Below are 24,168 nucleotides of genomic sequence, written 5' to 3'. Positions count from 1 at the left end.
AGGAAGGAAAGAAAGAAAGAAAAAAACATCATCTCATGTCTCAGTTTCTAAAGTCCTCAGGGAAATATACTGAGCTCACAGTCAAAAAGTGTTTAATCCTCAGGAAGTCTCTTGTCACCTGGGAAAGTTCATTCCACTGAATTCCAACCTCCATCCCTTCCACCCACCCCATCTGGGCCTTCCATGTTTCTGTGCCTCTCTTTCAAAGTGAAGCTAATTTTTCACTTAAGGATTTTTCTCAGGTCAGATACCACACCCCAACAGCTCTTGTGATCTTCAAGAATTTATGGCCACAGGAATGAGACTTGATTATCCACCATGGTCCCCATCTTTCTTCTAGAATTGGAGGCCTCCAAGTTTTAGGTAGACAAGTGATCACTCAGCCAAAAACTCCCTTCCAGCTAAGCATGACCATGCATGTGATAAGCTCTGACCCGTGAGATGTGAGCAGATGTGCTGTTTCCATTGTCCAGGTCACATCTTTTATAAAGGAAACTGTCTGCCTTCCACATACTACTCTCTACCTTCCCACTGGCTAGGATATGGTGACCAATGAGCACAGCCGTGTACCTAGAGGAGGAAGACACACTCTGAAGATAACAGAGCTGACCTACTGGCCTGAGTCTCTGTATGACATTGTGGAATCCAGTTGCCTGACCACCCATATGCAGGCAAGAGCTGGCAAACTTTTCTGTAAAGGACCAGATTTTAATATATTAGGCTTTGAGGCCATTCAGTCTCTGATGCAACTACTCAGATTGCCCTCTCAGAATGAAAGCAGTCACAGACAATATGTAAATGAATAGGTATGGTCATGTTCTGAGATTCCTTTATTTATAAAAACAGGTGGCTGGCCAGAGTTGGCCTGTGGGCTGCAGATTGCAGACTCCTAACCTAAACTATCAAGTGACAGACAAATAAAAGTATATTTTATTCAAGTCACTGTGCTGCAGGGGGAGTCTGTTATAACAGCTTACCCTGTACCCTCTGCTTCCAGATCATGTTCCCAACCTCACTGCAGAGACCATCCTGATGGAAAGCATCCACTGGTCCCCTGACTACGGGGTCTCCAGCTCATCCGCTCATCCTCACTCACACAGGGTTCCTAGCAGTCCTGCAGGGGAGGCAGCCCAGAGCCAAACGCTTATAAAGACTTTGAATATGAAGGAAATTGCTGGAATCTCTTAGGTCACTCAGCAGCAGCCCTGCTGCCACCTGTAGAGCCCTGATGTCAACCATGAGCGTCTTTCTGCCCCTACCAACAAGTCCATGATACAACACTGCCAATAATGCTCTCCCTGCCATTCAAACTGAGGAACTGTCACTTACCTCAGGCATAAAAAATGGGTCGCTTTGGAGGAGGAGTACTGCTAATTCCTCTTGGTTGAGTCCCGAGAGCTCGTGGTTTTTCAGGACTTGGAAATTCTTTTCTGAGAGAACCTCGTGAGAATATTTGCATAAGTTCCTAGAAGAAAACATGACAATCGTCAGTGTTTCCACACTTCACAGAAGAAAAAGAAATCATCACACTCGCACTCAGCTGAGATCAATGCCCACATCCCTTGGTAACGAACACAGGTTGGTCCTGCTTGAAGAAGACGATTTAAAAAGATAAATGTATGAAGCAGCTAGATTGGCAGGGAGGGTATGTTTTATTCACAAATTACACACATGTACATGCATGCTGACTTAGTTACTGCAATACTAACTGGTAAAGAAACTAAAATAAATCGATTAGAAATGACTTCCCATTGAGAAACAGATGACAATAAAGTCAAGAAGATAAAAGAATTCCATTTACTTAACTTTTTTGTTTTTTGGCAATGGGAATTGAACTCAAGGGTGCTTTACCACTGAGCCACATTCCCAGTCCTTTTTTATTTTATTTAGAGACAGGGCCTCACTAAGTTGCTGAGGTTGGCTTTGAACACGCTCAGCCTGCTGAGTTGCTGGGATTATAGGCATGTGCCACCGCATCTGGCTTTATTAACATTTTGATTATGTGAAATTGTTTGTTGCTTAATCTGCTCTGACTTATACATCAGTGTATACCTTGTAACTACAAAGGAATAGAGGAGGCTCTTTATATTCAAACTACTCCACAGAAAAAGAAGGAAAATCTCCTTTACTTTAGGATGTTAGTGATTTAAGAAAACAGAGTCCAATACAACTTTCCGAGGTGATAGAATTGATCTATAATCCAGCTTTTGAATACAAAAGCCATGAGCACCTGATATAATCACACTGAAGAGTGAGACAAGCATAATCTGACAGTTATCCATGTCCACAAAACAAACTCATTCCACTTCTTAGTTTACATATCCTACATATATTATTGAAGTCCTCAGGTTTATGGTTTTAATAGTTATTGATATGATGGCATATTAGTATTTTCTAGTTTGCACAACCATTATCAAATTGACAGATGGGTAATGGCCAGACTTTCACTAGTTAAATAGCAGAACTGCAACTATCTGTGTAAAATAGTCTTCTTTTACATTATTTTCTTGATAACTGTTCCACTGGGAATATTGCCTCAAATGATGCACTAATTTTCTTGGCAGCTTATGTTTCACTTTGATCCATTGGTCTCTGTAAAACATGCCAGCAACCTGGGAGTGTCTATTTCCCCAAAAGCACATGAACACAGAGTTTTGTCAGTTTCACTACTTCAGTAGGTATAAAATAAACTTGTCCTCTTACTAATATCCACTTTTATTATGAGCAAGGCTGAAATATTCCCAAATGTAGGTGTGAAGCTTGTATTTCTTCTCATTACTATTTGTTCATATCCTTGAACTGTCTACATAATGGAAAAAAGGTACTGACCTGCGGATTTGTAATTGTTCTTTATGTTTTTTTAACATTAAATTTACCCATCTTGTTTATTCAAAGTTTTGCACATTTTTTCATCAGAAGTGATTAAGGTTGTTATTGCTACTTTTTTTTTTTTTTTTTTTTTTTTTTTTTTTTTTGCAGTGCTGGGGATCGAACCCAGGGCCCTCTGCTTGTAAGGCAAGCACTTTACCAACTGAGCTATCTCCCCAGCCCTTTGCTAAATATTGAAACGAACAATTCCTCCTGATTCACCACTCATAATTTAGACTGTTTAACACTTGTGAAATTAATTCATACACCACAGCTGGATAAGTATATCATTTTTCTTTCTTTCTTTCTTTCTTTTTTAACCAGGGATTGAACCCTTTCATATATGTATATTTTGCTTAGAGACAAGGTCTCACTGAGTTACTTAGGGCCTTGCTAAGTTGTTGAGGCTAGCTTTGAGTGTGATCCTCCTGCCTCAGCCTCCGGAGCTACTGGGATTATAGGCACAAGCCACCACCAGTTCAACGTTAATTCTTTAAAACATCTGAAGTATATTATGGCAAAGGCTGTCAAAGGGGGACATATGTGTTTTGCACCAATTTTTCTCAATAACATCTATTAAATATGATTTCTTCCTTGTTATCTTGTTAACCTTTTATCAAGTTTAGAACTACTGGAATCCCTACTGTGTGTGTTTTATCTTTCTGCTGTTCTGCTTTGAATCCAATACCATAATACCATATAATTTAAAGGTCTTTTATGCTATATCTTATATATTTTTCAGAGTAATTTATAATATCATTGGCTTACTCCTTTTCAAAAAATACTTTAGTGTGCTTAACTGTTAGTTTCTCCTTAAAAATTTTCTAAGTTTTGTCAATTTCCATGAAACAGCACAACAGAGATCTTATTTCTGTTAACCTTATTTCTGTTAATCCCACTGCATATTTAACATGTCATCTTAACTACATCAAATTTTCTGATTCAGGAACAGAAAATACCTCTCCACTTCTTCAAGCCTTATTCTGTTTTCCCTGCTTTTTATTAAAATTTTTCTTTTAATAATTGTCTCCTTTTTCTCAAATATTAACTATTATCTGTTCCCCCTATTATTTTTAGTTTTTTGTCACTGATAAAGAGAAATGCAAAATGGCAAATCACTGAAACTGGTGATTTTTCAAAAAGGGAAACATCTAGGCAAACGTTATTCTCTAAGCATTAATTGCTAAAAGTCACTTATCCAAATGTTGCCTGCGTGTGAAACATTTTTGAAACCCTCTGGAATTCCTTCAGATCTAGCAGTAGAACTTCATAAGGAAAAAAGTCACAGAATCAACAACGCTGTAAGCCACCTGCTGAGCTCTGCCACCCTAGACAGCCATCCCATGATTCATGAACAGGTCAAGGGCAGCTGGTCTGTCTCTGGCAACAGCCTCCACCCAGCCATTTTCCCAGGCAGCCTTCTCCTTCCACCAAAGAACTTGGCTTGTTTCTGGTGCTGCTTGATAAGGCTTGATAAGGTTGACCTCGGCTGTCTGCTGACTTCTGGATTCTGCTCTGTGGTTTCAGATAACTGCTCCCCACCAACCTCCATTTCCCAGAACCCTTCGCAGCTGGGCTAACACTGCTTTATCACTCACACACTCCCAGCCCACAGGTGTCCTGCCGCCTCCAGCTCTGGCCCCTCATGTCTCCACCAGACATGATCTCGTGAGGCATCTCACTCCAAGGTTCCCAGGCCATTGCTATTAATGTTCCTGTTGATATTGATCTGAAAGTGATCTCACTAAAATACTCCCACAGACAGACCGACACACTCTGCCCTCTGGCCCTGAGACATTGATAACTGTTGGTCGAAGGAATAAGGAACTCCAGTCCAGACATCCTGAACATGGGGCCCAGCTGATGACACCTCTGCAGGTCACGGAGATGCAGGATTGGTTGTGCCTGTCCTCACCAGGGACATGTCACTTCCAAGGTCCCTGAACTCAGCACTTGCTCTAAAACACTAAAAGCAGTCAGGCAGCCTAATGGGGATCTGCCTAGAACCCCGAGGGTCCAGGTCTTTCCAAGCCCACCCAGGACATCCATGTCTGGAAAAGGAGTCACACCTATCCTTGGTGGTCCCACCCTGGTGACCCTGCTGTTTCCCCACATTCCCCAGAGTTCCCCCAACTGCTTTTTAGGGGCTTTATCTCAGCCCTAATTGCAGCGTATTGATCAGCTACCAATGAGGGGCAATTTGTGCTACATTCTACTTGAGGGCAAGCACAGCATCTAACATTTATTAGACGTTTGCTGAGTGACAGGAACTTTACATTTGTTACTTAATTTAGTCGTCAAAATAATCCTACTTTTGGAAACTGAAGCCTGAAAGATGAGAAATTAAGGGTGATTCAGATCAGGGGAAGAGCTGATCACTGAACCCAGCTCTAAAAAATAAAAATAAAAATAAATAAATAAATAAAAATCTAAGACTTTTTTAAATCAAAAAGAAAAAAAAAATTACCATTCTGGATTATTGAAGCCACTATTCCTCATTACTGCTTTTTTTTTTTTTTTTTTTTTTTTTTGGTACCAGGGATTGAACCCAGGGGGGCTTGACCATTAAACCACATTCCCACCTTTTTGTGTTTTATTTTGAGACAGGGTCTCGCAAAGTTGCCGAGGCTGGCTTTGAACTAGCAATCCTCCTGCCTCAGCCTCCTGAGGCACTGGGATTAGAGGCGTGGACCACCACGCCTGTGGTACACGCCTGGCTCTACCATGGCCTCTTGAGGACTAACACTTCGCACCGTGTGGTTCCGCGTGGTTCCGAGCACAGCATCCTCTGCACCAAATGGAAGTTGTACAAGTGCAAATTCTTGGGTCTCCTCTGAGACCTACCAGGTGATACTCAAAGCTTTTTGCATTCATTGGCATCATGTACAGGGTTTGTTAGAACAAAAGCAGCCCCAGGGGTTCTGAATCAGTAGGTCTGGGGGCACTGTGAATTGACATGTCTAGCAGGCTCCCAGATGATGTGGAGGTGCCGGTTCTAGAGTCACACTTGAGTACCACGGGTTCAAGGATGCCTCCCCCAAGGGAACAGTGGGCCCTATGGAAGGCTGGTTAGGCTGCAGGAACTCCCCACTTCCCAGAGGTGCCCAGGACAAAGCAGATACTGTCTGCACTTGGAGATGATAAGCTTCAAACAAACTGCCTGAGTTGGGATAGGAAATGGTAACTTTAAAATAAAAAAAAGGATTAGAAATGACCTTGAAAGAGGCAGAATTGTCTTTCAAGAATCCCAGGCCAGAGGGGGCGGGGGAAGGAAAGATACTGGACTGAGACAAACATCGTCACCCTATGTAGATGTATGAGGACACGAATGGTGTGAATCTACATCGTGCAGAAACAGAGGAATGAAAGTTGTGCCCCATTTGTGTATAACGAATCAAAACGCAGTCTGTAAAAACAAAAATGATTAAAGAAGAGAATCCCAGGCCAAAAACCTAAAAACAAACGACCCTTTTGCTTTTCCCTTCTAAGCACAGGAAAAAAAAAAAAAAATGTTATTTTAAATCAGGCAAAAAGTGTTCTCCCCGGCGGAGGGTGCCATCCAAACAGCCAGGCTCCACAGGGCTTCTTATCCCAGCAAAATGTGTAATCAACTGGGGAGTGTTTAAAAATACCTGGGCCTGGCCGCACCCTCAGACATTGGCTTAATTGGAGTGGAGCAGGAACCCAGGTGATTCTAATGTGCAGTCAGGGCTAAGAATCACTGGTTGGGCTTGTCACATTCGATTCTGGGTTAGGCTCCTGAACTGGATGTTCACCTCTGAGCCCTTGGGCATTGCAGGTCAAGTAAACACAGGGCCAGCTCAACAGCAGACCGAAAAGAAAGACAATAAACTAAGAGAATCTGGATAGTAACTTATATTAAAATGCCCTTCCTTTCTCCTCCTCAACCCTCTCTACCCCCATATCTCACCTGGTTGATGAAAACAGCCGATTTGTGTAGAAAACAGGAACTAGTTCACCATAATATAAGCCAGGTAGAGAAGGAACCAGGATGTGTGAAAGATAAATCTACAGAACGTTGGTCTAAAGAATAAAACGTCAGGGGCTGGGGAGATAGCTCAGTCGGTAGAGTTCTTGCCTTGCAAGCACAAGGCCCTGGGTTCGATCCCCAGCACCCAAAAAAATAAATAAATAAATAAAACGTCGGCAATCAAAACACAACCCTACCAGGTATGGTGGCACACGCCTGTAATCCCAGCAACTCGGGAGGCTGAGGCAGGAGGACTGGAGTTCAAAGCCAGCCTCAGCAACTTAGCAAGGCCCTAAACAATCTAGTGAGACCCTGTCTCAAAAGAAAATCTAAAATGGGCTGGGGATGTGGCTCAGTGGTTAAGCTGGGTACAATCCCTGGTACCTAAGTAAATAAATAAATAACAACCACCCTAATAAAGTACCATTTTAAGGCCACAAGACTTCTATTCTCTTTGTGTTTATACTTCTCACGTTCACGAGTAGATTGCTGTCTTATGAAACCGAAGGGACGGCTCGCTGACGGAACCCCTAGTAAGACAGGGAGAAACGGTGGACCAAGAGAGAACATGTGAGCAGGGTCACAGATACGTGCATGTGGGGGAGTGAAGAGGCAGAGCGGGGAGAACTTGCCGGCCTTAACCACAATTGCGTTACAGGCACATGCTTGGCACAGAGAAGGGAGCCCCTGCCACCGCTGCAACGTGGCACAGTCCAAGCTTCAGTTCTCTGCCTGGGGAGAGGACTACACCAAGCAGGCCAGAGACTGCAGAGGCCACAGGAGGCGACCCAGGCTATGGACGGGGGTAGGGGTGAGGAGTGGGGACCCAAGGCCCAGACTCTGTGCACGTTCTACAGTTGTACCAAGAGTGGGACAGACAGCACTGGTGCCACCAAACATCATCTCTCTGTTGCTGTGGACAACTCCCCGGTCTGGACATTTGGTTTGCAAACATTGTTGCCTGGTAAGATCACCCAGGGACGTTTTCAAGATTTGCTCCCGGTGATAGATCACTTGCCTACCATGCCTGAAGTTCTGGGTGCATCGCCCTGAGTCCACATGAGGACTGAGAAAATGCACAGAGAGGGAAGAGAGTAAAGGGCAGGAGCTGTGGCGGTGTTGCCAAAAATCTGGATGATTAGGGAAAGTAGGTCACACAAGCCTCCTCTGCCGTCACATGTCTCTTCTCCCCACCCAGATATAAATTCCTTTGAAAGCTAAGATTCATAATAAAACAAACAGGAAAATTAATAACTAGCTAAGGGGATCTGAGGATTCCATTTTAGAGAGGAAGAGGAAGGCGCTCTAGAAGAGTCTACCTTTGTGACACAAAGCATGTGCTCAATGAACACTTGTTGCCAGGTGACTGGAATGCCAAAGGTCACATAAAGTAACAAGTAGGTTGCCTTAACATTTGAGAAAGCAATACTTTCTAATCTGCTGTTCACCCTGCCCTAAAGAATTCACACAACACTGCATTTGCCATCAGTCAGAGAGCACATCTCTGGGTAGCATTTGTTTCTGAAAGTGGGGTTTGGACCCCTGCAAATGAATCCTTCGGGGTGGTAGTTAAAATATAGGTTCCCATGCCTGGGCCCACCCCTTTGGAACCAGAATTTCCTCTGTGGGTCTCAGGAGTCTGCAGTTTAGTAAGCTCAGAGGCACATGGAAGTTCGAGAAGCACAGTTTGAAAATTGAGTACTTGTACACCTGGACATTATTCAAAACAATCCATCAGGGAGAGGGGGAAATGCTACAACTCATTGTATTTATTTTATTAATCTAAGAAGGAAATTATGGGCTGGACTGAAAGTACTGGAGGAGTAGGAGGATTAACTGGTTAACTGAGAAGAGGCACAACAAAACCTTTGGGGCTAATGAAAACATTCCATGCCTTTTGTTGCAGTCTTGCAACATGGTGTGGGTCCACTTGTCAAGGCTCTTCACACTGTTCACTTGAAATGAGGCATTTTATTGGCTATAAATCATACCTTGATGCAGTTGATTTAAATTTTTTTTTTCTTTTGTTGGTACGGGGGTTGAACACAGGTGCGCTCAACCACTGAGTCACATCCCCAGACCTTTTTTTATATTTTATTTAGAGACAGGGTCTCGCTAAGTTACTTAGGGCCTTGCTAATTTGCTGAGGCTGGCTTTGAACTCTCCATCCTCCTGCCTCGGCCTCCCAAGCCGCTGGGATTACAGGTGTGTGCCACTTCACCCGGCTTAAATGATCTCTTTTAATCTAATGTCACAAATTGGTCTGAAAGTTCTTTTTTTGAATGGAAAACAGTTAAAAGATCATGAAATGGACCTCTACTCTCCTCCCCGATCCTGAGTCAGCTTCTTTGCTCCAACTTGGTTAAAGTGATTTCTGATTTCTCACTGGGCCTCAACTCCTAAGTCTTCCTAAGATCTTTGATTCCTTTTCCACACTCATTTGGGGCCTTGGCTATTTCAAAGCAGCCTGCAGGTAAAGATCACAGATTACTGTTTAGAAGACAATCTGGTCAGGAAGAGTAAGAAAATCAGACCCATTTTATGGATGACAAAAAAAAAAAAATCATTTATTTTAAATGATATTTTTTGCCATTGCTATATTATGTAAAAAGTAGCAAGTATTTTGTTACCAGGTGCTTATTTTTCATTACTGAAGATTTCATTATGGTTCACAGAACCCCTTATAATGTCATTGAGTTTCTTAGTTTAATTTCTACAGAACACTATAGGCATTGAAAGTCAAATGTGATCAAATTAAAATAGATAAGAAAATCAAGCAAACGTGAAAAGAGAACAGAAATTCCCAAATAATTCTTATGGGGTATACCCCTTTGTGTCATGATATTATAGAAAAGAGCACGTCTTTAAGGCTCCCAACCTGACAACGTGACTCCACAGACAGAGTGCAAATTAGTAACAGAAAGAACTTCCAGGAAGACTCCTGGGTAAATACCCTCACACAAACAACAGAGCTCACGGACAAGTAAAATGCACACCTTGCAAATGTCACACTTAGAGATGAAGAGGGTCCAAGAGGACATATATTAAGTGATTTCATTTACAGGAAATGTCCAGAATCCATAGAGACAGAAGGTACATGAGAGGTTGGTTGCCAGGAGCCAGGGAAAAGGCAAGGAGGAGTGATAGCTGATGGATTTGGGGATTCTGCTGGGAGTGAGGGAATGTTCTGGAATTTGATAGTAGTAATGGTCAAGCATCATGAGAGTGCTTACTAACACTGAATTAATCACTTTAAAAGTTTTAGCTAGTTTTAAAAAAATGGTAAAAGTAAATAAAATAAAGTCTATTACAAACAAAAATAAAGAGGACACTAAGGTGACCGAAAAATAAAATGCAAAGAAGCATCATCAAGTAAGACAATTTTATAAAACAAGTAACATGCCTTAAAAAGGCCCAGAGACCCTAACATGAAGGCCAGTAATACCAGCGGCTCGGAAGGCCGAGGCAAGAGTATCGCCGAGTTCAAAGCCCTGTCTCAAAATAAAAAAATGATACATGCTGGGAATGTGGATCAGTAGTTAAGTACCCCTGGGTTCAATCCTTGGCACAAATTTTAAAAGGCTTACGATACCACTTGGTAAGAATATAAAGCAAGGGTGAGTTATATTGCCCAAAGTATATTGTTATATTATATATTGTGTGCATGTAAAAATATGTAACAACAAATTCCATCAGTATGTACAGCTATAACATACCAATCTTAAAATGTGGGGGAAAAAAGAATATAAAGTAAGGGACTATTCAGATCTGGTAGAAATTATACTTGGCAAACATGCTTTGGAAAACAATTTGGTATTATATCAAAAAACTTAAGTATGGGAATTCCACTACAAAATAGCCAGGGAAACTCCAATACATGTACATAAAGAAACATATACCAGGGGCTGGGGTCGGAGCTCAGTGGTAGAGCATTTGCCTGGCATGTGTGAGGCACTGGGTTCGATTCTCAGCACCACACATAAATAAAAGAATAAAATAAAGATATTGTATCTGTTTACAACTAACAAATTTTTTTTTTAAAAAAGAAACATACAGGGGGCTGGGGATATAGCTCAGTTGTTAGAGTGTTTGCCTCACAAGCACAAGGCCCTGGGTTCAATCCCCAGTACCCCCCCACCAAAAAAAAAAAAAAAAGAAAGAAACATACACCAGAATGTTCAAAGTACCATGGTCCAGAAGCAAAAAGTTAAATCTCAATCATGAGAAAATGGATATGTAAATTGTGCACATTCATACAAAAGATAGCTACACATTTCAATGAATCAGAATAGTTTCCTTCTAAAACCTGTGGGACCCTAAGCAAGGCTATAAATGGAGGCCCAGGTACAAATGTTTAAATATTTAATAGTAATAAATCAAGCTAAGAAATTGTTAGCATGGTGACACATGCCTGTAATCCCAGCGGTTCTGGAGGCTGGGGCAGGAGGATCGAGAGTTCAAAGCCAGTCTCAGCAACTCAGCGAGGCCCTAAGCAACTCAGCGAAACCCTGTCTCCAATAAAGTATAAAAAAAGGGCTGGGGATGTGGCTTAGTGACTAAGCACTTCTGGTTCAATTCCAGTATTGCTTCCTATCTTAACAAATATGCTTCGTAATGACCAAGATGGCCAATTAGAATTCTTGGATGGCTCAGTTTTATAATGGAATATAGCAGAGTGGAGGCAGCCAGTCCTGCTCCCACCTCTAGCCCACCACCTCTTTCTTTTCCCACCGGGGCTTTGTCCTACACTGCTAATGCTGTCATCCGGAGGCAAAAGACATGCCAGCCTATACATGCAAATTTCTTCCACATGTAGAAAGACCCAGGGAAGAAGTACACACAAGTCCTGCAAGTGGTCAGAAGTCCAGGGGCCAGAGAATCCAGTGTATGGTGTAAACTCAAGGTGGGAACCACAGGTTCAGTGGGCACAATTCTGTGGCACTGTGGACTCCTCAAAAAGTAGATAGAGTTACAACTGGACAAAGACCCAAACCGAGAGCTATCGATCCCAGTGCCCACGGCAGAAGGTGGTAGAGAAATAGAGAGCTCTACATCAGGGGTAGTCTCAGAAGCATCGTGTTGAGCGAATGACAGCAAACAAAGCGAGTACAGTCATCCTTTGGTATCCACGGGGAATCTGTTCCAGGACCTCCCTAACCCAGGGATACTCCAGTCCCTTGCATAAAATTGTGTAGTATTTGCATACAACCCATGTATATCCTCGAATATACTTTATGTCATCTCTAGGTTAGTTACAATACCAGATACAATCAATGTAAACTCTACATATACTGGTGTAGAAAATAATGACGAGGAAAAAACCTGTACATGATCAGTGTAGATACAATCCCCCCCACCAAACATTTCACATCTGCACTTCGAGGTCCACAGATGTGGAACCCATGGTACAGAGGACTGACTGTATTTGCACCTTCAGTATGAACACCATCTATAGGTCTTCAGATTTGAAAACAGTCAAAACAATCCTAAGTATTGCTTAAAAATACAAAATATGTGGAAAATAATACATGCATGAGAAAAACAATCAACAAATACAAACATTTATCTCTAGGAAGGGAGTAATGATCAAAGAAGAGAATTCAGGAAGGTTAAAATGTGTAATATCCCATTTCTTCAACTGATGGGTTGAAGATCTTTGTTGTATTCTTTACATATTTTCCTAAGACTTAAATATCACATAATAAAATTTTAACGAGTTTTTTTTTTTTTCTTTGTTTTGTTTTGTTTTGTTTTGTTTTGTTTGGAGAGGGGAGTGGAGAGAGTATTGGGAATCAGACCCAGGACCTCATGCCCATTAAGCACACACTCAACCAGTGAGCTACAACTCCAGATCAAGAAATTCTTCTTAAATTAAAACAACAGTATTTCACACCCTCCCAATTGGCATACATTTAAAAAAGTCTGATAGTATCAAGTGTCATTTGGCCAGAAAAAGGGGGGAACTGAGACTCTCAAACACAGAAGTATAAATTGGTATAACCACCTTTAATTCTGATTTGTCTGAGTCTGGAATTGTTGAAGCTGTATGACCACTCAGCCCAGCAATTCTACTTCCTAATGATCTGCCCTAGGGACACTGTTGCCATGAGCACCTAGAGACACATGTATTCTTGGCAGTATGGTTTGCTGTAGTGAGAAACTGTAAATAGCCATCACTGGGGGAATAGTTAGCTGAACTGTAGTATAAGTCGCATGATGAAATGCTATTCAGCAGTTAGAAATGAATTAAAAGGGCTGGAGATGTAGCCCAGGGAACATGTCCCTGTGTTCAATCCCCAGTAACAAAAAAAAAAAAGAAGAAATGAAACATGTAAATATTCCTTCTGAGAGGTGTTATAAGCTTATTTTATTATATATCCTTTTATATAATGTCATTTCTACTATATATTCAGAATATGTACACTATGATGCTTGTCACATTATTCTTTGTGCATTTCAGTATTTCTCTTTCAATTTATGAAGCAGTCAACCAGTATTTCTCCCATCAACCCGCCCCCACCCAAAGTTTCAACTAACCAAAAGGGAAAGGCAAAGGTATACAAACAGGAAAGAGCCCACAGGAAACACCCACATGGGCAGAAACCACAAAGCACGTCAAAGACATTCAGAGGGCCTACTTTAAACAGTTATACAGAAAACATGCTTGCAAGTAATTATAATGACTTAAATTAATAAAAGATCACACTTCATACAGAAACTGGGCAATGGAAGTAGCTACTTAAGAAGTCATACAGATCAGGTTCAAATATTAATTCTTCCAGCTAGGTGAACTTTAGTAAATTTCTAAAAACCTCTATGTTCAAGTTTCATGAGATTACCTCATGAAACCTACTTTCAGGAATTACAAAAAAGACAAACTTGAATATCATCTCTACTGGGCTTTTCATAGAGCTTGGTATATAATTATGTGTTCAATAAATGATAGTTATTGTTTGTGTCAGAACTGGGATTTGAACTCCATGTGTGGGAATATATTTCATCAAAACAAAGAGAAATATCCAAACTGATGTACCAGAACAAATAATTATACAACACCTAAGTAAGCCTTGCTGTCAACTAAAACACAAGGCTCAAAGTAATGCAAAAGAAAAGAGAAACTACAGAATAGGAGAAAGCCCACTTATAAACAATAGCACTGCAGAGGAAATTTTATTCAGTGAAAGGCACACTATCTCCATGTAAACACAGAACAGTTAACTGAACTGAATGTATATGGGTATTGATTGATTAGCAGACACCATTAGCCAATGATTCGAGAAGAAAGTCCTCAAACTTGAAAGTGTCACATATTAGAAGACAAAGTTCTGTGTATTTCCTATATTCAATCGTGATATAAAAGGAAATTTTAAATATAGCTAAGACAAAAAATGTAAGAAATAAGATTTTATCACTCCATTAAAAAAAAAACAACTTTAATTAAATTCCTTGGAGGGACGATCTAAATTTGTATAGACAAGATAATCCCTATTTTACAGATAATATTTTAAAATACAGAAAAGTGCAGGTTAGCAACCCACTTTAGAAATCTGACATGGTTTTGATGTTTCAAATCTGGTCAAAAAGTTTAAAAAAAACAACAACAACAATAAAATCCATAAAACTGAAACTCCTAAACATATCATGTGCAACAAATTGAAACAAAATTTCTAAACATATGGGATACATAACATCTCAAAACAATTACAGATTATGTCTGTATAGGGTTTTTTTTCCCCCAGAAATATAAGTTGAATTTATAAGACCATCAAGGAAATTTGAATACCAACTGGTATTAGATGATAATAAAATTATAATTTTTAGTAAAACGGGATCATCTGACTGTAATTATGTTAATAAAATATGCTTCTTATTTGTTAGAGGTACTTAAGTCGTTATAAAGCAAAAGACTGCAGGAATTTGCTTTACACTGGAATTGGAGACAACTGGGGAAGGGTGAATAAATGAAACGAGCCATATTTTGAACTGTTGAACCAAAATGATAGGCACATACATGGGGCTCATGATTCTTCTCTCCATTTCTGAATATGTTAAAACACTCCCAAGAAAAAAAATTAAATTTAAAATTATAAGTCAACACAAACTAGTGAAGAATTTTTCATAAAAGAACAGGTAAGGACAGAAAAAAGATCACCAAGCCTTCCGACCCTGTCCTTATTCAGTATAGTGCTAGAATGTTCCTTCCTTTCATGTCTTCTACCTACTTCCCCTCATCTCATCCTGGGTGATTTCTTGTTGCTGGTAACTTGGATGACTGTCTCTAGACAATTTCCCACAACTCAGATGCAGACTTTCAAACTGTTGCCTCACAACATACTAAGTAAATATTTAAATAAGGGAGCACATATTCAAGCACTTTTTAAAAATTTTAGAGTGAGTTGAAAGGATTTTTGTTCTAAACAAATACATTTTTTAAAAATTACCTCATCTATTTGGTCCATTTGAAACACACCTCCTTTGCCTGTTTTGTTACATATATTGGGAGTGAGTGAGTGTTGTTTTTTGCTAATAAATGCATGACCAAAAGTTTAATAACCACCATTTTGGACGTTGGGTACCACTTACAGTTTTAAGTACACCAAGTGTGAAAAGTACTCTATCAAGAAAAAATAATTGGGGCTGGGGAGATAGCTCAGTTGGTAGAGTGCTTGCCTTGTAAGCACGAGGCCCTGGGTTCAATCCCCAGCACCGCAAAAAAAAAAAAAAAAAAGAAAAGAAAGAAAAAATAATTGAGCAGAAGTCTCTAGGGACAGAAAAAAAAAAAAAAAAAAAAAAAAATGCAGGAGAAAGACAAGGCCGGAGAGAACCATTCATTAATTCAACAAGACATTCTTTCAGCAGTATGACAAAAAAGAGGGATTGAACAGAGAGGGAATGAGAGACGACACAAAAGGATCTGATGATCAAGTCTTGTAAGGAGGAGGATTAATAAGTTATTGTGGGGCTGGGGTTGTGGCTCAAGCGGTAGAGCACTTGCTAGCACGTGTGAGGCACTGGGTTCAATCTTCAGCACCACATAAAAATAAATAAAATAGTTACTGTGTTCATCTACAGTTAAAAGAATACATATTAAAAAAAAAAAAAAAGTTATGGGGAAAGTCAGAAAGCCTGCCTGGAGGGAGTCTGGCCCCAGGGCAACTGTTGCTCAGATGCACGCCAGAGATGGAGAACTGGATTCAGAGGACAGGTCTGGGCAGTGGATACATATTTGGAAGCCATCTTTGTAGATGTGACAGCTGACCCCACGGGAATGAGCTCCCTTAGGGAGTGAAAGACAAAAACGATTTGAGAGAGTGGTTCCAAAAAAGGGTAGTCCACGGTGTGGACCACCGCGCAGATTGCGGGAAAGGAGGTTGGGCGAGGTCACGACATCTTCGTTAACCTGGAAGGTAACCATTCAGGCCAGGTGGTGTGGCCTGGCACCAGACAGGAGAAAACTGGTATTGAGGGCATAGAGGGAGCCAGGACCAAGTGGAGCCCTGCGGCTCCCGCCATGGAACCGATCCAGGTGCCGAGCACGGCTGGGCTGCTGGGAAGACCCAACCTGTCCAGAGACGAGGGAAGCAGAAAGGGAAAAAGTCTCAAGAGGCGGGAGAGTAGAGGTATTTCCCTACTTTCCCAAAGCAGCCTCAAACTTCTCTAGGCCCTGCCTGATCCAAAGCATTGGGAGGGTTCGGGGCAAAAAGGGTAGAGGTGAGCCTGGTCTCTGCTGCGCAATATCGCGCCGGCCGTATTCAAGGAACGGTCTGGGGGCGCTGGAAGGAAGGGCAGCGCAAGGGTGGGAGAGCGGGCGCAGCAGGGGCTCTCCACCAGGAGCCGAGGAGTGAGCGGACGGAGGGAACGGCCGTCAGATGCAGGGCCCGGCGAGGTCGCGCCTCTCCCGGAGCAGCGGTCGGCGGGGAGCCGCCCCTCCCTCCAGGAGCACTCACCTCTCCGACTGCGAATAGTGGCACCGGCCCAGCAGGTTGAGTTTACAGAGATGCAGGTTTTCGCAGGCTCTCTGGCAGTACTTGCGACGGCAGACCCGGGCTCGAGTGGTGGCCACCACCGACCGGGTGACCCCGGCCCTGCTGCCGGTCTCCAACACCAGGAAGCGGTCGGGCCCGGCCGCCTCCAGCACCTCGCAGAGCTGAGCCTCGGAGAGCGCGATCTTGTCGAGCAGTGCTTCCAGGGACATGCGGCCCCCGTGGGCGCACAGGATTTTGGTGATGAAGCAGCACACCTCCGGGTCCGCCATGGCGCGCTCGCCTGCTAGCTCCGTGCGCTGGCCTGGCCGCTGCGCGGGACTCCGCTCCGGGGAGAATCGAAACTTACAAGTGTTCGGGGGACGGAGGCGGGCGGTGCCGGGTGCCGAGTCCCGCGGTTTCGGTTTCCTACTAGGCTCTAGGGTCGCGAGGCCAGACGCACCGACGGCGTCCTCGGGTCGGGAAGATCTGGGTCAGGTTTAAAGTCAGCAGGCGAGCGAACGAGGGAACCAGCCAACGAGCGCGGGCAGATGGACTTGGCGACGCAGCAGCGCGCGGGCAGCCCCCTCTCGGTTCTAGTTCGACGAAGGTAGTTCCCCAGCTGGGCACCGCGAGGCTTCTTCAGAAAGAAGAGGAAGTAAAAATGGTCTTGGGGCTCTGGTGGGGATTTTATAAACCAACCCAAAAGGCGATGACGCGTCTTGATGGCTCACTTGAGGCGACCTCTAGTTCTCTGCCCCACCCACCCCCGGAAAGAGCCAACGTTAGGGAGCGCTTCTTCCCAGGCTCAGCCTCCGGAGATAGTGAATCTTCTCCACCTCTCTAGGATTTAGAGATTTTTCCTCCCTCACTTTGTACTTGAGGAAGTAACTTGAGAAATACGCACTGTCATCAAGTGGAGCCCTGAAGCCACGAGGTTACCAAAATCTGGCCCCGGGGTCCCAGATCGCGATGCGCCTGGTCTAGGACTGGTAGGCACACTTTTCGCCACACCACCGACCCCTCTTAAGAGAAAAGCGATTATTACTCCCCCCTTTTCTTTCTTTCTTTCTTTCTTCCTTCCTTCCTTTCTTTCTTTCTTTCTTTCTTTCTTTCTGTCTTTCTTTCCTTCCTTCCTTCTCTCTCTCTCTCCTTTCTTTCTTTCTTTCTTTCCTTCTTCTCTCTTCTCTCTCTCTCTCTCTCTCTCTCTCTCTCTCTCTCTCTCTCTCTCTCTCTCTCTCTCTCTCCTTTCTTTCTTTCTTTCTTTCTCCAGAACTTTGCGAAGAACCCCTTTTGACCCATTCAGTTCTTCCTATAATCGCCAAGGTAGGAGCCCCAAACCACTTCTTAATCCCCTGATAGCAAGAGGTCACAACATGCCTAGACATATCCCAAGATTTAAAATCGGTTCCCTCCCACCACTAGCTCCACAAACTTGGCATAGATTGTTTTCAAGTGAAAGCCTTTGAGTTATAAAAGATGCAGAAATAACTATTGTCTTAACTTCCCTTATCTGACTAAAGCAGAACCTCCGGAAAATACAACCATTTACGCCCCTGTAAGGAATTTCCTGCGTTTTCAGCTGCCTGGGAGACACTGCACCCTCCATTAACATAAAAAAGCCCAAGGAACTGTTCCACACTCTCCTGTTGAAGCCTAAAACCTCATTCCTGCTTTTGTTGTATTGAGATATGTAAACCTTTCCCTCAGAATGTTCCATGAATTTCCCCTCATTGGAAGCTCCTGAGGGCACTTGTGAACAAGCCCTGTTGTCTGACTATTCTAATTTGCAGGCCCCAGTGGACTCAAGTTAGAAAAAGAAAAAGGTTTTCCTCCCAACATCCCAAAATAAAATAAATAGATCATTGATTAGAGAGGAAATAAGCCTTTTTAAAGAATCATAACAAGCCAGGCACAGTGGCACACACCTGTAATCCCAAGCGACTCAGGAGGTTGAGGCAAGAGGATTGTGAGTTCAAAACCAGCCTCAGCAAAAGTGAGGCGCTAAGCAACTCAGTGAGACCCCGTCTCTAAATAAAACACAAAATAGGCCTGGGATGTGGCTCAGTGGTCCAGTGCCCCTGAGTTCAATCCCTGGTACCACCCCCCCTCAAAAAAATTAACAATAATAAAATCTTGTTGCCAAATTAGAAATTCTTCAAAAAGATTATTGGGAATTCTCAGTATAGTAATTATGATAGATAAACTGTGTCTCAGAAATTGAGTACTATGGTATGAAAACCAGCCAAACTTGGGCCCACATAGGATCATCTGACTTCTTGTTGCCTCTGGCTGTTGCTTCTATAGTTGTCTTTTAATCCACTTGGCCTTGTTTGTGGTCTGACAGGTTCCCAGGAGTCTTTTATTATTAAATCAATTAAGTTTAATGTGTTTATTGTCTATCTTCTTGTGGCCTGTTACTCTTAACATGCAAAGGTCTAAGAAACAGACCTAGGGGACACCTAGGGGACATGTACCTGGGAAGACTTGAACAAACATTAACATGTAAGGAGTTGAGTTGAGAGTGGTGGTACACGCCTGTAATACCAGATACTGGGGAGGCTGAGACAGGAGTATAGCAAATTTGAGACCAGCCTCAGCAATTTAGCAAGACCCTGTCTCAAAATTTTAAAGAGAATTGTAGTTGTAGCTCAGAGGTAGACTACTCCTGGGTTCAATTCTCAGTAAAGAAAAAAAAAGGACAGAAAGAGGAAGAGAGAGAGAGAGAAGAAAAGATAATCAGTAACTAACTACTACAGCTGCAACAGGCAGATTAGAGAATTTAGAGTCCAGTTTGGTGAGGGTTTGGGGAGTACAGATATATAATTTCCTTCAATTTGAAGTCATGAAAACCAATTTGAGTTGTGGGAAAGAAGGACAAAGGAAACGTTTAGAGAATTTTTGAAATTCATGCTGTCACATGTCAGCTTCTCAGAAAGGAGATACAGATGCTGACTTTGTGCAGAAGATTTCCGGGGTGCAACACCAGAGGAAGCCAAGGGAGGAAGTGGGAGCCATCAGACTTGATTGCAGACCTGACAGTTTGCCAGCCCAAAGGGGAGCTCTGGAGCAGAAGCTCAGCCTTAGGCAGAAAAGGATAGAACTTTGGACCACACTGCCTTTGTGTCCTTGGTGGAGGCCACCAGAGACCATGAAAGAGCAAAGCAGATCTGGAAGGAGCTGAAGCTGCAGGCTACCAGCTTAACATACACCTCCAAGCTCGGCCACCAGCCCTGGGCTGCAGGGCAACCTGAGGCAGGTATAGTCCATCCTTTGTACCCCAAGACTTTCCTTCTCTATTTGGGAAACAGCTATAGGAGCCATCTTCCCACAGGGAAACTTAGAACAGGGCAGTTAATGGGATGAACTGTGGTGCCTGTCATCACAGTTGGTCTCAAGGCCATGCCTGGCCTTTATCACATCCTTCCACCACAGTCTGCTCTAAATCCTCTCACCCTTAGCTGCCACCTCAATAGATCTCCGCAGCTTACCAGGTCGGGTGCCCCAATCCTCATTCCTATGCAATGTGAGTACATTCTCCAGCCAGCGTTGCTACGCTTATCCTGTCCATGAACAGCCAGAGTTAAGTAAAGCAGGACCAAGAATAACCCAAATGGGCCACTGGAGTACCACAAGTATTCCAGCAAGCCCTGCTGCATAAAAGCAGCTCTACCTCCTTTGCTGACCGGCATCAATTACCTCTCATAAGATGACCATTCCTTTTCTTACCTGTTAGTTCCTGTCGCTGGAGTTTTAGGGAGAAGATCCCAGTTCCAAGAGTCCTAAAAGACCAGGCTCAACCACCCATTCCAAAATACCAACCCAAGAGATGCCACGGCAAAAAGTGGAAAGGAGCTTTGATCAGAGAGGCCATAGTGGGACAAAGAGGTAAAAGGTGACCTAAGAATTGTCTTCCAGGGGCTGATGGGGACTTTGAGGTTTTATAGAAAAAGGGAACAGAAGCATGACTGGGAGGTGCATTGCATAGCTGGCAGAGTAGGTAATCCTGGTCAGGTTAGGTAGAGTTGATCATTATCTCAAGACTGGTTCTGTGAAGCCCCAGGAAAGCCATCATTGCTTGAGGGGGTGACTGGGTTCTCATGGTGAGATGACTGCTCCTGCTTATGGGGGCAATATCGTCATGGAGCAATCTGTTCTTCCAAGCTGCCAAGGCTTCCATTGCTTGGGGGTAGTTTTGGTCCTTTGTCATAAAGATACTTATCTATCAGACTTGTCGTTCCTGGAATGCAAGGTAATTGCAGAAGAGAGTGGCTCAGAAGGGAAAAAGTTAACGAGGCAAATGGAGTCTGAGAAGGACAAAATGGAGTTGATTTGGTCAAGGACTGAGCCCTCCTTTCCATTAGGAGACCCAGGTAGCCATCACTTGTAGTCCAATAGGATCTTCACTGTGTCTCTGGGCAAGTGTATCCCTTTGGGGGACCAAGACCTCTCACTCTGTGGAGCCCAGAGTTGTGGGAATGGAAAAACCCAGTGAGTCTCTGGAATGACGTCAAGTGAAGCTGCTTCTTCTTCCGCACATTCTCTCCAGATCCATATATTCATTCTGTTGGGAATACATACTAGAATCCTACCTGATTCAAGGCGTATACCATCATGTTCTGGAGAATGCCATCTATGTGGTGTGTCACCCCCGTGCTGCCACTTCAGCTGCACCTTCAACTGACTGTTCCAAAACATCCATCTAGAAGCTTCTGTTTGGTGAGGTGTGTGAAGTGACCAGTGGATCCCATGCTCAAAAGCTCCCTCCCCCTCACTTCCTATGCCAAAAGAGAGTTGTCTGCTCAGCTGCTACGACATGTGGGATTCTTGTCTTTGAATCAGCAATCTTGATGCCACCAGATAGTGATGCTATTCACACCTGCCGATAGGAAAGGCCACTCCATATCCACAAGCGTTCAGTCCTATGAAAGTGAACTCCTGATCTTTCCACCAAGTAGCCTATTGGTGTTCTTAAGGAAGAGAACTTAGCATTGGTCTGGCAGATTGAGCCTCCTGGGGTGGCAGTGGTGATTTCCATTTTGGCAGATGGTGGTCTAGGCCAATAGATTCTTGCATCCTCTCCATCTCTGTCATCACGTCCTCTTCATCCAACAGCAGTGGGGGAGGGGACCCATCCCCCAAACTGGGAAAACATTATCCAGCCAAGTTATTTTGTCTAGTTGGCACATTTTCTGTGGTAGGTACTTACTAGTAAGCCTGGACAGGTGATACAAACATCCTCCCACTCTGTGCCCACTCCCATGTATCCACCCTGTGCCTCTACCCCAGACCTGCTTGTCTCTCATTTTCCAATCTTTTTCTTTCAGGCCCTCTATCCCCAGCCAGGAGATGGTGACTGCTCATGACTCACATTTATTCTAAGCTAAGGTCATTCTTTCATACCACATGTGTGATGAGGTGCACATGTCCAAGCTCCTTCCATTGGGAGTTTATGGCTCATCACCCTTTCTAAGGCCTTCCCTGATAACACTGTAGGGTTCATGTACTGAGCAGACCTTTCCATAACCCAGGCTTGGTCTTCTCCCTTCCTCCTTTAGCAGCTTGTATGGAATCCCTTATGTGACCAGAGGCAAAATTCAGGAAAGGGTTCTGGGGCAACTGTAGTAAATGACATGGAAATTTGGGTTACTTGCTCTTAAAGCTGTACCCCTGGTCCTACTTGTGTTCAACCTCAGATGTACCACATTGATCCTTTGATGGCTTTAATACTGATCCTGCCTGACTTTATGACTTGATGTGTCCAACAGGTTCTAGATCATCATAATGGTCAATTCTGAATTCATGGTCACTGGTATCTCTGCCAAGGTCTAACAGAAGCTAGGAGCTGTTTTTCAAAAGGAGCTTAATCGCCTTTTGCGGCCATCGCTGAAGCGGCATCGGCTAAAATGAAGTTCAATCCTTTTGTGACATCTGACCGAAGCAAGAACCGCAAAAGGCATTTCAATGCACTGTCACACATTCGCAGGAAGATTATGTCCTACCCTCTTTCCAAAGAGCTGAGACAGAAGTACAATGTTCGATCTATGCCCATCCGAAAGGATGACGAAGTTCAGGTTGTGCGAGGACACTATAAAGGTCAGCAGACTGGCAAAGTGGTCCAGGTTTACAGGAAGAAATATGTCATCTACACTGAACGGGTGCAACGGGAAAAGGCTAATGGCACAACTGTCCATGTGGGCATTCACCCCAGCAAGGTGGTTATCACCAGACTAAAACTGGATAAAGACCGCAAAAAGATCCTGGAACGGAAGGCCAAGTCTCGCCAAGTAGGAAAGGAAAAGGGCAAATATAAAGAAGAAACAATTGAGAAGATGCAGGAATAAAGTAACCATATTTACAACTTGCATTAAAAACTGCTAAAATGAAAAAAAAAAAAAAAAAAAAAAGGAGCTTAATCCTTCATTTCAGGTGGCATGAGCTTGCTCTACAGAGTTAGGGAGTGTATTGTGAGTCTTCTATTGGGACCTGCCACAGATATACCACCCTAAATATATATATATATATATATACACATATATATTATATATATTACATTTATATTATATATATATATATTGTTTTTTTTAATTACTGACACCTCTACTGACCACACCTGCCCAATTATGTGGTCCAGGCAGAAGGCTATTTGTAGCCTGGTCCTGCTCCTGAGTTCTTTCCTGTTCTGGAAGGCCCCACTCAGAGTCGGCAGTCTTCTGTATAAACCCAGTTGCTATGGTTTGCATGTTGTTTTATTCAGCTTTTTTGCTGCTGTAACCAAAATACCTGGCAAGAACAATTTTAGAGGAGGAAAAGTTTATTTGGGGGCTCATGTTTTCAGAGGTCTTAGTCCACAGATGGACAACTGCATTCCTGAGGGCTCCAGGTGAGGCAGAACATCATAGAGAGGAGTGTGGTGGAGGGCAGCTGCTCTGGACATGGAACCAGGAAGCACAGATAGAGAGAGAGACTCCACTCACAGGGAAAAAACATATTCCTCAAAAGCACACCACCAGTGACTCACCTTACCCCGGTTAATTCCTGTCAGAGGATGAATGCACCAGTTAGGTTAAGACTCTCACAACCCAATCATTTCACCTCTAAACCTTCTTGTATTGTCTCATGTATGAGCTTTTGGGGGGCACCAAATGTAAACCATAACAAATGTGTACCCCAAAAGTTCATGTGTTGTGAACTTAATTCCCAGATTAATGTGTTAGTGGTGTTTGGGGGTCGGGGGCGGGTCTTTGGAAAATAATTAGGGTTAGATGAGATCATGAGAGTGGGGCCCCCATAATGGCAATATTGACTTTATAAAAAGCACAGGACAGATCCATGCCAGCACAATGC

At 43.1% G+C, this 24,168-nt stretch overlaps 2 protein-coding genes across 2 annotated transcripts in view; one reads left to right on the top strand and one right to left on the bottom strand.

Annotated features, from left to right (window-relative positions):
* Nucleotides 1-17,842, bottom strand: part of ZC3HAV1 (zinc finger CCCH-type containing, antiviral 1) — a 55,000-nt gene extending 37,158 nt beyond the window's left edge. Inside the window, exons 1-2 of the mRNA XM_079150101.1 lie at nt 16,807-17,842; nt 1,330-1,465 (exon numbers count right to left, since the gene is read on the bottom strand). Of these exons, the coding sequence (XP_079006227.1) occupies nt 1,330-1,465; nt 16,807-17,114 (444 nt within the window). The 5' untranslated portion in view covers nt 17,115-17,842. The remainder of the gene's footprint in view (nt 1-1,329; nt 1,466-16,806) is intronic.
* A 4,855-nt stretch (nt 17,843-22,697) lies between these two features.
* Nucleotides 22,698-23,228, top strand: LOC306667294 (large ribosomal subunit protein uL24-like). The gene has a single exon (XM_079149769.1). The coding sequence runs from the start codon at nt 22,728-22,730 to the stop codon at nt 23,163-23,165; it is 438 nt and encodes a 145-aa protein (XP_079005895.1). The 5' UTR covers nt 22,698-22,727; the 3' UTR covers nt 23,166-23,228.
* Nucleotides 23,229-24,168: the final 940 nt, after the last annotated feature.

The sequence above is a fragment of the Sciurus vulgaris genome, assembly GCF_902686455.1.
Source record: "Sciurus vulgaris genome assembly, chromosome: 8".
Taxonomy (NCBI): domain Eukaryota; kingdom Metazoa; phylum Chordata; class Mammalia; order Rodentia; family Sciuridae; genus Sciurus; species Sciurus vulgaris.
The sequence above is the reverse complement of the archived record's forward strand: the minus strand, read 5'-3'. Positions and strand labels throughout refer to the sequence as shown.